Below are 15,904 nucleotides of genomic sequence, written 5' to 3' on the forward strand. Positions count from 1 at the left end.
GACAAAGGGACCACCGGTTGCTATGGGAGAGGGAGAAGGCACAACTTTCCCAGTAGAATGGGCTCCTGCTGTGCTCTGAGCCCTGGGTCACTGTCCGCACTCTGGGGAGGGAGGAGAGGAGCCTGGAGCCCCAAGGGCGTGGCTGGCAATAAAGGCAGATGCTCAAGTTGATGCTGTCCCACGCACTTGAGGCTGGGTCCAGGGGTGGCACTGACATGGCTGGGGAGCCCACTCCCGAGGTATGACCCGGGGATGTGCACAGCCACATTCCAAAGTCACACGGGATGAGATCAGCCCAGGTGACCCTGGGACTTTGCCCTCTTCAGCAGGAGCCAGCCCCGTGCACCCTGTGTGCCTGTCCATCTGGAAGGCCCAGCATGAGAGGCCCGACCGTCCTCCTCACTGTGGCTCTGCCCACGCTCCTAGCTCCCAGGGCCGGGGCACCGGTACAAAGTCAGGGCTCCCAGAACAAGCTGCTCCTGGTGTCCTTCGACAGCTTCCGCTGGAACTACAAGCAGGACGTGGACACCCCCAACCTGGACGCCATGGCCCGAGACGGGGTGAAGGCACGCTACATGACCCCCGCCTTTGTCACCATGACCAGCCCCTGCCACTTCATCCTGGTCACCGGTGAGTACTGCCCCGGGATGGGGCCTGGGGGTGGGAGGGCCTGAGAAAATAGGTGGCACAGAGCCCTGTCATGCAGGTTAAAGGGGAGAGGTCCTTGCTCCATGCACAGGACACAGCCAAGGGGAACATTAGGAATACCTCACCGTTGGTAGCAACAGATCTGGGACAAAGAAACATGACCAGAGGGGTCCTTAAACCCGTGGCCACAGGCAGGGCAGCAACCCCAAAAGGCTTCAGGAAGAGGGGAGTGTGGCAGGCTCCCAGCCGGCTCCCACGGCTCCCCTCCCCTGCCCGCCCGTCCAGCTGGCTGTGTCAGCCTCTCCCTCTCTCTTGCATCGTTTCCATCTCCCAGCCAACACCTCCCTGACAGATCTGCCCAGGCTGCAGACAATACAGACACAGGTTTTTAAAAAGCCAAATATGGGGCCAGGCGCAGTGGCCCACGCCTGTAATCCCAGCACTTTGAGAGGGTGAGGCGGGCAGATCACTGGAGGTCAGGAGTTCGAGACCAGCCTGGCCAACATGGCGAAACCCCGTCTCTATAAAAACACAAATATTAGCCAGGCATGATGGCGCATGCCTGTAATCCCAGCTACACAGGAGAATTGCATGAACCCAGGAGGTGGAAGTTGCAGTGAGCTGAGATCGCGCCACTGCACTCCAGCCTGGGTGACAAAGCAAGACTGCATATAAAATATATATGTGTATACATTTTTGCTCCCGCAGCCGCGGCTTTTTGCCGCCGCTTTCTGCCGCCGCCTTTTGCCGCCGCCCCTTTTTGCCGCCGCCTTTTGCCGCCGCCCCTTTTTGCCGCAGCTTTCTGCCGCCGCCGCCGCCGCCGCCGCCGCCGCCGCCGCTGCCTCTGCCGCTTTTTGCCGCCGTCGCCGCCGCCGCGGCTTTTTGCCTCCGTCCCCGCCGCCGCCGCTTTTGGCGCCGCCCCCGCCGCCGCCGCGGTTTTTTGTCGCCGCGGCTTTTTGCCCCCGTCGCCGCCGCGGTTTTTTGTCGCCGCCGCGGTTTTTTGCCCCCGCCGCCGCGGTTTTTTGCCGGCGCGGCTTTTTGCCCCCGCCGCCGCGGCTCTTTGCCCCCGACGCCGCGCCTTTTTGCCCCCGCCGCCGTGGCTTTTTGTGGCTTTTGCCCCCGCGGCTTTTTGCCCCCGCCGCCGCGGGTTTTTGCCGTCGCGGCTCTTTGCCCCCGACGCCGCGCCTTTTTGCCCCCGACGCCGCAGCTTTTTGCCCGCCGTGGCTCTGAGGGCGGGAGCGGCACACTCGGCTGCCAGCTCTACCGGCGTCCTGGCTCGGGCAGCGTTGAGGGGCGCTCCTGGTCCAGCTCTCCCGGCTCGGGGGTCCCTTGCCTACGGGCCCGCGCCCAGGGCTCCCCGCCTTGGCCGCTGCGGCCTGCATAGAGCGGCGCTCCGCGCGGCCGCGATGGGAGAGAAGAAGGAGGGCGGTGGCGGGGGTGATGCGGCGGCCGCGGTGGGAGGCGCAGGGGCGGCGGCCAGCCGGGCGCTGCAGCAGTGCGGGCAGCTCCAGAACCTCATCGGCATCTCCATCGGCAGCCTGCGCGGGCTGCGCACCAAGTGCGCTGTGTCCAACGACCTCACCCAGCAGGAGATACGGACCCTGGAGGTAAGGGGTTCGTGGACCCCGGCTGGGCTCGAGGAGCGGCCCGGACACCTCCCTCCGGGCCCTAGTTCACTTCTGGCGGAGTTGCATCCTTGAGCTCGAGTCGCCCGGTTGGAGGCTTCTCCCTCCTGCACTCGCTGATGCAGCAGCCGGAGGACCCCGGTCCTGCCCTCACCTTGGGCAGGATTTCTGGGGCGGGTGCGTGGTGGGAACTGGGATAGAGGCTCGAGGGGCCCGTGGGTGGTGTGGGCTGCGCGCGGACATCCCCTTACCCCCCCCCCCCCAGGATTTCCATCTGGTCCAGCCCTCTCATCTTGTAGGTGAGGAAACCAAAGGCCTGAGGGAGAACTGACTTGCCAGGAACCCCTGTTAAGGAGAATTAACAAAGAGTGGTTATTAAAGAAGCACTGAGTTGGGAGTCAGACCTGGAGGCCCACACGCTTGGTTAAGACATTATACCACCTTGAATCCGGCATGTTGACTGAGGGTGAGCCACTCCATCCTCGTCTGATTGTGGGGTCTTGACCTCAAGGGGTTTCTTGCAGGAAAAAGCAAATAGGCTTGCTTTCCTAACTCTGTCCAGTACCTTAGGGACCCTGAGGACTGGAGAGATTCTTGGAGAGCCATCTGGTGTATGTCATGGGTGGGCCTTTTTTGAAGGTCAGTCTGCCCAGTGGGCTGGCTCAGCCCGAATGAACTGTCTTGAATCTTTGGAGTTGTCTGTGTACTTTTAAGGGCTTCTCATCCTTGCACCAAAAGATCCCCTGGAAATTAGGTGGGAAAACCTTAACTTTTGTGGGGCCTTGTGTTTGTCTTAAAAGTTCATGCACATGGCCAGGTGGGGTGGCTCACACCTGTTATCTTGTCCTGGATCCCTTGAGTCAAGGAGTTTGAGAACAACCTGGACAATATAGTGAGACCCCGTCTCTACAAAAAATGAAATATTATCCAGGGGTGGTTGTGCGCGTCTGTAGTTCCAGGTACTACTGTGGCTGAGGCGGGAGGAGCGCTTGAGCCTGCACTGAGCTGTGATCTCACCAGTGTACTCCAGTCTGGGCCACAGAGCAAGACCTTGACGCAAAAAAAAAAAAAAAAAAACCAACAAGAAAAATTCTTGAAGATTTTGCATTCTGTCTCACTATCCATTGGTTTTCATGTCAAGATAATGTCAGAAATTCTTTACAATTGCTTCCAGAAGGAGTAGCCTTTTGATCTAGTGCACAGGTGTCCAGTCTTTTGGCTTCTCAGGGCCACATTGGAAGAAGAATGCTCCTGGGCCGCACATAAAATACACTAATGCTAACGATAGCTGATGAGCTTAAAAAAAAAAAAAAAAGAAGGTTTGTGCATAATTTTCATGATACCCACCACCACAGATAGGCGGAAAAGTCCTTGTACTCAAAGGGTTGGACACGGCTGATCTAGGGTCTTGTCGTCCATTTTGGCTTTCTCCCTGATTCCAGAATGCAGGTAGAGATGTAGAGACGTGCTTTCAGGACAGCTATTGAGATAAAAAATTCGTTGTCATTTATTCCCAAGCACAGCTGTTTGTCATTTTCATTGAAAAAGTCTCCATTTAAACTGCTGTCACATATAAAATCTATTTATATAAGTCTGTATTTTTCTGTTGTCTTGGCTTTTGTGGGCAGTAGTGTGTTTTAACCGAGCAAACTGTCCTTCCAAATAATGAAGCCGAAGTCAGCCTACTTGCTTGCCATTTTTCTTCCCCTTCCATTTTTCTAACCTCAGGATAATTGTAAGAATGAAATAAGATTTGTGTTTAAGGCCGGGCACAGTGTCTCAGGCCTGTAATCTCAGCACTTTGGGAGGCAGAGACAGATGTATCGCTTGAGCTCAGGAGTTGAAGACCAGCCTGGGCAACATACTGAGACTCTGTCTTGTATAATTAAATTAAAATTTAATAAAAGAAGAGGAAAAGACCTGTGTTTCAAATTTAAAAAGAGGGGGGAAAGTGTAATGCAAAATGTTGACTATGCCAGCTATGATTGGGAAAAATAATTTTTCCTACAGTATTATCTGTAGACTTGTATTAGCAGCATACTGGTCATAAGCGTTTTGCTTTCGTCAAATATGATGAGGTAAGCTACTTTAAAGTGTGGTGGGGCTTTCTTCTGCGTGGCTCCTGGAGGTGTTGAGTCCCAATTTAGCCAATTAATTTGGGTTTAGTTTTGATATGGATAAGGGAGACCAGCTTCGTTCATGGTGCACACACAGTTTTGCCAATAAGGGGGAAAAAAAGCAACCTGAATGTTCCTACTCATTAGATGCTATCTGGAGAGCTCCTACCCCACCCCCACCAAGGCCCGGGCCCTTAAAAAGACTCAATGCAGCCTTTCTGTATCTCATACTGTATTCTGCAAGATGCTCCTGTGAAAGAAAGTTGTGCTGCATCAGCCATCTCCCTCCTGAAGATCCCTGCAGATGAGGATTTGTGTTTTAAAGGTTCTGAGAAGTCCTGCAACAACAGTTCTCAAACTTACTTGTCCAGGGGATCTTTTCTTCCACTGAACGTAGTTGGGGAGACATGGCCTTAAGCCTTGAGCAGAGAAAGAGACAAGAAACTGTTGCCTCACTTACAACCAAGTGTTGTGTTTATGTTTTAGGTTTTTATGAAACTGAGGTGCTGTTTGAGGTTCTAAATGAAATTGAGTGGTTGAAGAGAGGCTGGTATCCCTGTAGACTTAGCCAGCCATGAGAGGTTGCCTTTTGTTGAAGGAGGTGTTTTACAAGGAAATAGGCTGTCTCCTGGGCATCGCATTAGCACTTAAATACATGTATCACTGAAATGAAATGAAATGATGAAATGATGAAATGAAATTAAATGATGAAATGAAATGATGAAATGAAGAAATGAAATGAAATGATGAAATGGAATGAAATGAGGAAATGAAATGAAGTGAAATGATGAAATGATGGAATGGTGAAATGAAGAAATGATATGAAATGATGGAATGAAATGATGAAGTGAAATGATGAAATGATGAAATGAAATGAGGAAATGAAATGAATTGAAATGATGAAATGAAATGAATGACGAGATGAAAAGATGAAATGAAATAATGAAATGAGGAGATGAAAAGGTGAAATGAATTGATGAGATGAAATCATGAGATGAAATGATGAGATGAAATGAAATCAAGATGAAATGATGAAATGATGAGATGAAGTGAAATGATGAAATGATGAGATGAAGTGAAATGATGAAATGATGAGATGAAATGATGAAATGAAATAAGGAAATGACGAAATGATGAAATGATGAAGTGAAATGGTGAAATGAAATGATGAAATGAAATGATGAAAAGATCAAATGATGAAATGAAATGATATGAAATGATGAAATGAAATCAAATGATGAAATGAAGTGAAATGATTAAATGATGAAATAATGAAATGAAATGATGAAATGTTGAATAGATGAAATGAAATGATCAAATGAAATGAAATGACGAGATGAAAAGATGAAATGAGATGAAATGAAATCATGAGATGAAATGATGAAATGATGAAATGATGAGATGAAGTGAAATGATGAAATGATGAAGTGACGAAATGCAAATGATGAGATGAAATGATGAAATGAAATAATGAAATGAAAGGATGAAATGATGAGATGAAATGATGAAAGGATGAAATGAAATGATGAAATTATGAAGTGAAATGATGAAAAGATGAAGTGATGAAATGATGATATGAAATGATGAAATGAAATGATGAAATGAAGTCAAATGATGAAATGATGAAATGGTGAAATGAAATGATGAAATAAATGAAATAAAATGAATTGATGAAATGATGAAATGAAATGCAATGAGATGAAAAGATGAACTGATGAGATGAAAAGATGAAATGATGAGATGAAATGAAATCATGAGATGAAATGAATAAATGAGATGAAGTGAAATGATGAAATGAAATGTGATGAAATGATGAAATGATGACATGAAATGAGATGAAATGATGAAATGAGGAAATGAGGAAATGAAATGAAATGATGAAATAGATGAACCAAAAATACTTATTCATTTTTTTTCTTGGCATCCTTCTAAGAGTATTTTAGTGAGGTTAATTTCTAAAAATAAATTGCTATTCAATGGCTATACAGGTGGCCTTTACACCACAGGGGTTTGAACTGTGCAGGTCCACTTAGCAAAACCAACAATTCTACATCCTTCTCCACAGCCTGCCCATGAAAAGGATGAGGATGAAGACCTGTCTGATCATCTACTTCCATTTAATAACTAGTAAATATATTTTCCTTATGATTTTCTTTTTCTTTTCTCTGGCATGTTTGTTAAGAATACAGTATATAAGACATATAACATATTAAATATGTGTTAATTGACTGCTTGTGTTATTTGTAAGGCTTACAGTAGGCTATTAGTAGTTAAGTTTTGGGGGAGTCAAAGTTATAGTGGATTTTCTATTGTGCAGTGGGGCCAGCACCCCAACCTCCGTGTTGCTTAAGGGTCAACTGTACATATTATTTCCTTTCCTGTAAGAGAAAAATGATGAGAAGGTCTTTTCTCCAATAAGTGTCTTCAAAATGTAGCAGACTTGAAATGTGTTGGCGCCACCATTTTGCATCTCACTTTGAAAACTTATTATTAAAAATCGTACTAAAGCCTACCTTACTTTTCCAACCTTAGAAAAAATGTTACAAAGAAAAGGGGTGAATCCATGCTAGTTTGCACTGAAATTTGAAATTATCTTTTAAAAATATATTTTTACTTTAATTACTTCCAAAATAGAGATCAGTTGCATACAAATGGCAGGTCACTCTAATCCACCCTATGACTGCACTTAGATTCACGAGGAATTGTGCCAACTAGAAAGGGCAGAGAAGAGGAATAGAGTGCTCTGCGTCTTGAAATATAAACATGCACACAGCCACATGCTTTGATTCTGTTATCACTGGGTACTTACTGCTAGGAAGAGGGCACGTTTGTGTATTTTTATGCTAATTATTATCCAAGTTGTTAATGATTTAGGCTTTCAGAACCATATAAAGATTTTTTTTCCTTTCAGATATAAACTATCTTGCATTGTTCTTCTGATCATATGAGGGATAAATTTGCCTAAACATTCTTCAGACCATAATATGATGTCCATATAAATGCCAGTAGCAAGAGTAGAATCAACCACAACTGCCTTTGTAATTATTTAAAGCATGTGTGCCTATAAGTAATTGGCATTTTATATAATCAAGAATCTTTGATATAATAATCTCTCAACTATTTGAAACATGGCTCACATATATTAATTTTATATGCAAATATATATATAACATCACTGTATATGAAACTAAATTTTGGACTTTAGAACAGCTTCTTAGAATCTTGACTTAAATGTCTACAGTAATATTTGACTTAAAAAAATTTAGCACACTGTCACTATGATGAAAAAAATTACTATAAAATTATTAAAAAATTTTTTCCACCCTAACATTTAGAACATTCTCACATTTGTGGTTAAAACCTATTGTGATTGTTCTTAGAATTTAGATTAAAAATGTTCCAGAAAGTTTGAAGAGAAGCACTTTAGCCGATTTTTATTTGTTCAAGCATGAAGAAATGGCATTTCATTGACATTTTAAAAACTATTCAGATTCCCTCTTTGAATTGAAGTGTTTCAAAGATATCTTATTTTAAAATACCAAAATAGGAATCGAATATGAAGGGCTGGTTATGAGTAATAGGATACACTTTTATGAGAGGATGAGATCACAATAACAATACCTCCTCTCATAGAATAGCCAGCAAGTCTCCACTAAATAAGAGTGCCTTGATTTTATAGATGTTTAATCATGGATATTGAGCTAATGTGAACCATTTGTAGACACAGGAGTTTATTAAAGAATTATATAATATCTTTCAAGTATTTAGAATAGTGTTGAAATTAAGCCTGCATCCCCACAATTTTCAGAGGTGCTGATGCCTAATAAACTCAACCCCTTGCAAGCCAAAATTGGCTTAAAGCCCACCCGTTACCCAAGCTACACTTCAAGCATCAAGGTTCAAAAATGTAATTTTAAATATGCAAGAGTTTGAGGAATTCACTACTCACACTTTCTTGAACAGTCTATCCAAGTGCATCAAGCAAACTGTGAGTAAAGAAATTTTGACCAAAGGATTGATAGTAGTGTTGAATACATTTAATAGTAGATCTAAGATTAAAAGGTGAGAGTGAGGGTGAGAAGAGTGTATGAATGCTTTGTGTTCTGACAAAGAGAATGTAGCACCCATGTCCTACCTGCTTGGTTGCATTGCCAGTGCCCACGGTAGGCTATTTTATCCAGGTTTTTAGTTTTTTTGTTTGTTTGTTTTCTTTTGTTTTTTTTTTTTTCAGGAGAGTTAGTCCAAAACCAATAACTCCATAACTGGTAGAATTGGAAGATTTTAATAGTGCTTAACATTTTGTACATAGCTTTATAACAGTTTTCTTTTTCTTTTTTTCTGAGAGATTCTTTTCAATATACCCCATCATGGTTGAACTCAAAGTCATTGCTTATTTGAAATTTACAACTGCTGACGTTTTGTAACCTTCGCATTCCAGGTAATTGGTTTTTTGTGCATTTTCTGTATTTTTCTCCATCAGTCTACCTAGATATTTGTTAGATTTAATATTTTAATATTTTTCTGAAAAAGTGAGCTTTTGCATTTTTAAATATATACTCAGTTGCTTTAATACTGCTTTTTCATGTACTGGTTCCTCCTTTTTTTTTTTTTTTTTTTTTGAGATGGAGTCTTGCTCTGTCACCCAAGCTGGAGTGCAGTGGCATGATCTCTACTCACTGCAACCTCCACCCTCCACGTTCAAGTAATTCTCCCACCTCAGCCTCCCTAGTAGCTGGGATTACAGGTGCATGCCACCATGCCAGGCTAATTTTTGTATATTTAGTAGAGAATGGGTTTCACCATGTTGGACCAGGCTGGTCTCGAACTCCTGACCTCAGGTGATCCACCTGCCTCGGCCTCCCAAAGTGCTGGGATTACAGGCGTGAACCATGGCACCTGGCTATTTCCTTCATTCTTTATGTTTATTTTACTGGTTTTATCTCTCTCTCTCTCACTGTTTCTCTCCTTCTCATATTCACTTTGCAGTTGTCAAATAGCCCAGGTGATGTTACAGATTTACTCCTTATAAAAGGAGGCATTACACATTACACATGCATCTTAGTGGCCTTACAAAAGTGTTTGGTTCATTTGTATTGACTATTCACCTTTAAAATATTTCAATATTCATTAAAATAGCTTCCAGCCAATATTATTAGACTTATGTTTCTAGCTTTCTTTTTTGTATTGATATCTACCTTCATTGCTGTTTGTTTAGGAAATATATTCTGTGTCACGTTATTTCCGTGAAAATTGTTTGAATTTGTGGTATGGTCTAGAAAATGTTAATTTTTGTAAGTATTCTGTATGAACATGAAAATAACATGAATTATAATATTCATGTTCCTTATATAACGTTTGCCCTTTTTAAAATCCACTAGCTTCTTTTAAAACTTATTCTTTTAATGTTTTCTTTTATCTATTACTGAAAGATGTGTGTTTCAAAAGTCTATAATGATTTGGGGGCTTATCCATTTCTACTTACTTTCTGATATTTTTGCTTTATATAATTTGACTCTCTCTCTAAATACGTATGTGTGTGAGTGTGTGGTGTGTGTGTATATATGTATGTATGTATCAGGCTAATGCACATTTAAGTCATCACATCGTCTTAATAACTTAAAACTTTTATCACACTGGTTAGACTAACTTATTTTAATAAATGTTTCTAACTTACATTCTATTTTGTCTACATAGCAAGTTTTTAAAAAATTATATTCATGTAGTATGTTTGTATGTATATCATATATACACAGTATCTGTATTGTTTGAACTTCAAAGTTTCTGTAAATTTATATATTAGTTGCCTCTCTTGTAACTATGATAGAGATGGACTTTTTAAATTTTGCCAATATTTGTATTTTAACAAAAACATTGTCTACTTAGGTTTAAGTTAATCTTTGATCATTTATACTTAATTTGTTTTATTAATTTGTTGTATATATATATAATGTCTCATTTTCTCCTATTAGTTTCTGTCTTCTTGTTTTTAAATTATGACTTTTATTTTTATTGTTTTCATAGATAACAACAGAGAAATGCATAATGTCCAGTGAATTTATTAAAGTTCCAAAGTCGGTCACGTGCAGTGGCTCACGCCGGTAATCTCAACACTTCGGGAGGCCGAGGCGTGTGGATCATGAGGTCAGGAGTTGGAGACTAGCCTGACTAACATGGTGAAACCCCGTCTCTACTAAAAATACAGAAATTAGCCAGGCATGGTGGCACGCGGCTGTAATCCCCACTACTCAGGAGGCTGAGGCAGGAGAATTGCTTGAACCTGGGAGGCAGAGGTTGCAGTGAGCCGAGATGGCGCCACTGCACTCCAGCCTGGGCGAAAGAATGAGTGAGACTCCTTCTCAAAAAAAAAAAAAAAAAAAAAAAAAAGAGTTGCAAAGTCATACTCACCTTTCTGCTCTTGTCAGACAATTAAGGGGTCTTTGAATACTTCAGCCCTAATAATTTGCTTCCTAACATACATATTGCAGTGCTTATCTAATTTTAAATATATTTTTGTTTCAACACCTAATTTTTAAGTTAGATCTATCTGTATGTTTACAATATATTTTGCTCTGTGTTCATTCTTTGATTTCAGAACTTCAACCTTTCTGAAGCATGTTTTCAGTTTCTTTTTAGTTTCCTTAGTGGAATTCTGCTGGAGGCGTTTTGTTTTTTGTCTCTAAATATGTTATTTAGCCATAGGTTGATGAATATTTTTCTTGGTTGAGAATTTCAGAATGGCATTATTAGTCTTAACAAATAATATTGTTTATTTTACCTTTCATTCTTTCTGATTTCAATATGATTAACGGTAATTTGATTTTTCTAGTGCTAATTGAAATATTTTTCCCTTCCTGATTGTTTACTATTTCTCTAGGAGATACGTAGGTGTAGGTTTATCTCCATTGTAGCTTGCTTAGCGTGCATGGAACTTCTGAATATGCAGATTAGTGTCTTACAAAAGTCTAGAGAACTTTCAGCCAAAATACCATCACATATTGTCCCTTCCCAGTTCCCTTCTTCTATGAGAACACTCACTAAACACATGCTACATTTTCTCACTATATCTTCCATGTCTCTTAATGATTCTGTCCACATTTTGCATTTTTAAAAATTTTCTGTAATGCATTCTGAAATATTTATGAACTCTCACCATGGCCATGTCTAATCTGATGAGTTCATTTTTGAGTTTTTAATTTAAAATACAAATTTTTATGCAAACTACTTTTCAAATTTGCTACATCAATTTTTTAGTCTCCTAAAAATATATTCTTTTTATTTTAAATTTTTTTAAAGCAAATGTGCTTTATAATGTAACAGTGATATTTCTACTAATGAACCTTTGTGGATCTGTTTGTACTCTTTTTCTGCTTTCCTTTCAAATGGTGGAATATCATTTCCTTGTGTACTTAGATGCCTTTGAATGACAAATATTTATTTTTCTCTGAAAATTATTTTGTGCACTTTTGAGTATTAGTAAGAAGAAAACTTGCCAAAGAGAATTTGAATTTTTTTGTGAGTCTACTAAAGGCATCACCATTCTGGGACCACATTATGTTAATTCTTGGTCTAAAGGTGTTTGGACGTATGTTCGGACTGCACATTTAAACAATTTTTAAATTAATTGCTGTAAATCATTAGTGATTGAGTTTCTTTAAATCTGTCCAATCTCAAGTCATTTTTATTTGCCCTTTCCAGGGAATGTGAAATGGGACTAATTTACCTCTGATTCTTCTTTATACTGAGGATAGAAATTTTGGTCCTAGCTTTAGGGAGGAGCTCCTGTGTGATGCCCTATCTTGGGAAAAGCTATGTATTTCTTTACTGTCCTATGTGATGTATGACAGTAGGAATCTGCACTCATTCATTTTGCTACATGTCCGTAGGGCAAAATCAGTTTCGGTGTGTAGGTATATTTTCTCAGCTCCCTGCATTCCCATGGTTTTGAACTTATATTTTACTTTTTTTTGTGAACATACCAATGCTTCAATTTTTTTCCAGTAATGTAATCAACTATATTATGAGAAAGAGAAAAATTTTGAGAAAACACAAATTTCATGTTTTCCTGCTCTAGTTGGCTTTTACGTAAAAATACAGGTAAAATTTATTTGTGCTTTTTTGCTATGTCTGTTTTGCTATTCTCTGTTTGTCTATGTCTTCTCCACATAGGCACAATTAGGGAATTTTGTACACTCTTCTGCCAACTGCTTTGATAGTAACAAAATGTATTTCTCGAACTCCTAGGTATAAAACTCAAGTATCCGCAATTTAAATTCTTTTTCCCTCACTTCTATTATGTTTCCAGTCTCAATAGAAATCGATGCCAATCCAGAAATACAAGCATTATTCTAATACTTCTCACACATTACAGAGATAGATTAAATTTTCTAGATCTCCTTAAATACTATCATTTTTCACTACTTTTATCTTAACTGTTAAGTTCAACATTTTCTATAATATTAATATATTGTGAAAATTTCCTTACTTTCTTATTTGTCCCAGGTTCAATGTTTTGCAGTCTCTACCTCACCCTGTGAAGCACAAACATTGTACATGCTGTACAAATAATACATAGTTCGTGTGCTTAGAGATTGCACAATTTTTATTTGGTTGATAATAGCTAATGTTTTCTTCTTCATTTTCTATTTCCTGATTTTTCTTTATTTAGTATATACTACATTATCATAAAAATAAGAACGTTTTACAAACGAAAGCAAAAGCAACCCTAGGAATAAAATGCACAAATAAAATATGTAAACATACAATTAGATGTACCATGTACCCCTCTAATTTATTTAGACATTTAATTTTAGTACGATTTTAATTAAAGTCTGTGTATTACCTGTCATCGTCTTAGTATTTTTTATATAACAAATTTTGTAAATCAAAAAGTCTCAATGTCATTATAAACTATCTTGGCAGAGGTTGATCTCCAAGGAATAATTCCTCTCCCAAATTATACCAATCAGAATTTCACTATACCATAATTCTTTTAATCAGTTTCAGAGGAATAATAAATTTCAAAATTGTTCAAGGTACTTGTTGTAGTTCAAGTACATTTTGACAGGTGTAAAACTGTAGACAGACTGATATAAACATATTCTAATTGACTCAGAAATATAGATTTTACAATGTCGTGTCAATATATACATGTTCTCCTTGTGAAATAATTGCTTTTTATTCTCTGGATAGAATACTTTAAACCTTCAATTCACTGTTAAAAACAAAATATTACATAAGGATATGCTTATAAAAATAATTCGCAACTAGCTTTTCAATTCAGAAATATATGTGAAAAATCATCAAGCATCTAATGGATTTCAAGGAGAAATGGGTTAGTAATTTATTCCATATGTCTCGATTTTTCCTAGACACAAGGCTTCCTTTAAAATAATTGTAGGCGTTTAAGAAACCCTGTAAACTAAAAAAAAGAAATTGTGACACTGCCGCTTAGGTTTTTTAAATCTTTGGACATGAATCAATATATTTTTAAATTTTATCTTAATTAGACATTGTGAGTTCACCATCTTCCTGTCAGTATAGCATCCAAGTTGATTATCATAGATTACAAGTTCAACTATCAACTGTGTTCTGAGAGTCTAAAAAAATAAATGAATGTATTTGTTTGGGTATTCTTAAAGCAGGAGTGAGGACACAGCGAAAGTGAGACAAGAAAGAACAAAATAAAACAGGAAAGATAGAAAAGCCAATTCCACACGTGTTAAGAGGCAAGTTCCTGTGTTAGATATCTGGGCTTAATTCTCTGGGAAGCTATGTGGAACATGCCTCAGAATTACATCACTGAATCCAGGGAGATTCTTCTTAGTTACCCTCACCTTTTCTTCCCACTTCATGCGCAGTAACAAGCTCCCGTGCTGCTAGAGAAAGTCCTCAGCTAGAAACAGGTGCAAATTCTGGAGATGAGGCCTTGTAGAGTGTTAAGAATGATTTTCTTCCCAGCAGCTACAGGTGAGGAAAAGGGGCTGGGCTATTAATACACCTGCTACAAATCAATATACCCCTTATGCTCCTTTTGGTGATCGACAATGTATTTAAAAATACTAGATGATCAAGAAGGGCTGCAGAAAGGAGGAAACAGAAACAAACAGCACACCTCTTGGTTTATTTTTATTCATTTCATCAGTGTCAAGGAAAATGTGTTGGGAGTTCCTGGCATAGAGAATGTCACAAAGACATGTTTTCAATAGTGGTGCTATCCCTAGGGCAGAGAAGACCCAGAGAAAGCCCAAGTGGCTGCTGGAACAAAGTCAGACACTGTGCCACCTGTCCACACTCCTTGGCTCTGCCATCATGCTGAAGATCGGTTGAAAGGACTCCCTTCCCTACCCCCAAAATTAAAAGAGCACAAACTGAGAAACTGAATGTAGGAGACAGCAGTGGATTATGCTGTTCTCAGGGGTCACCTCAGGTTTGGAAGCATTCTTTCAAACTAACCCATCTCAGGCCATCTGCAGAAAAGAAACATGGTACCTAACTTTTTTTCTTGTCAGCATTTGGTAGGGGTGTTTTATTGACCAAATATGTTCCCACAACCTAGTTTTTTGTAACTAACTAAATATAGTAGATTTTTAAATTTTATCATCAAAATCTATAGACAATTTTTGATTAAAATAGACTCCACATCTATGTCCTGCTTTTCTTTTTCTTATTAATTACAGTGCTGTATAAAAGAACAAGACTTCAGAATCAAGAATATCTTGTCTCTTGGCATTGAATTTATACAAGGTGCTCTTTCTTTAATGCTGTCTCAAAGGACACATTTTTACTCATTAAAAAGGAAGATCGGAATCTAGTTGTATGCACTGCTCCAACATATTAATAATTAAAATTAGGAGGTAAATGTGGTCAAAGCTATAGAAAGACTTGAGATGTGATTTATATTGATTACTGTATAGCACTCTACAAACAGAAATTGTTAAATAATAGTTTATATAAATATTTTGTAGCATTTCAAATATTTTAGTGCCTGAAGTTTCTCCTCTTATATAGTTCAGATTATCAATTTGGAGACTTACTCCGCTAGTTAATATGTTTTTAGTCTCGTTTGAGTATTATATAAAAGCAATTTTCAGTGAAATGTGTTCCACTTACATAAAACATTACAAATTAGTGAGGATTTAATTACATTTTCATGTTCCTGTAATGTCTTTAGAAGATTTTCATATTATTACCTATCAATATATGTATGCTTTGTCAAAGAAAAGTCAAACATATATATCATTGAAATTGAAAATTTTTAAAAGTACTTATTAATTCTATTGAAAAACCACATCCATAGCAACAATTACAATATAATATTGTGAACATGTAAATATATATCCTATGTCTATGTTATATATAAGCATATATGATTAAAAATATAGTTAATAATTTTTAAACCTAGTTTTATAAAGTAAAAATTAGTTAACTTCTGATGATTATTTGTTAATGAAGATATAATTATTTTGATTTGGGTGATTTTAAATAAAAATATTAAATTACATGACAAAGTTTTTT

The 15,904-nt window shown here is 39.2% G+C and overlaps 1 protein-coding gene across 1 annotated transcript; it reads left to right on the plus strand.

Annotated features, from left to right (window-relative positions):
- The first annotated feature begins 202 nt into the window (after nt 1–202).
- Nucleotides 203–1,160, plus strand: LOC129394281 (ectonucleotide pyrophosphatase/phosphodiesterase family member 7-like). The gene has a single exon (XM_055100207.2). The coding sequence runs from the start codon at nt 285–287 to the stop codon at nt 672–674; it is 390 nt and encodes a 129-aa protein (XP_054956182.2). The 5' UTR covers nt 203–284; the 3' UTR covers nt 675–1,160.
- Nucleotides 1,161–15,904: the final 14,744 nt, after the last annotated feature.

This window comes from Pan paniscus, chromosome 18 (genome assembly GCF_029289425.2).
Source record: "Pan paniscus chromosome 18, NHGRI_mPanPan1-v2.0_pri, whole genome shotgun sequence".
Lineage (NCBI taxonomy): Eukaryota > Metazoa > Chordata > Mammalia > Primates > Hominidae > Pan > Pan paniscus.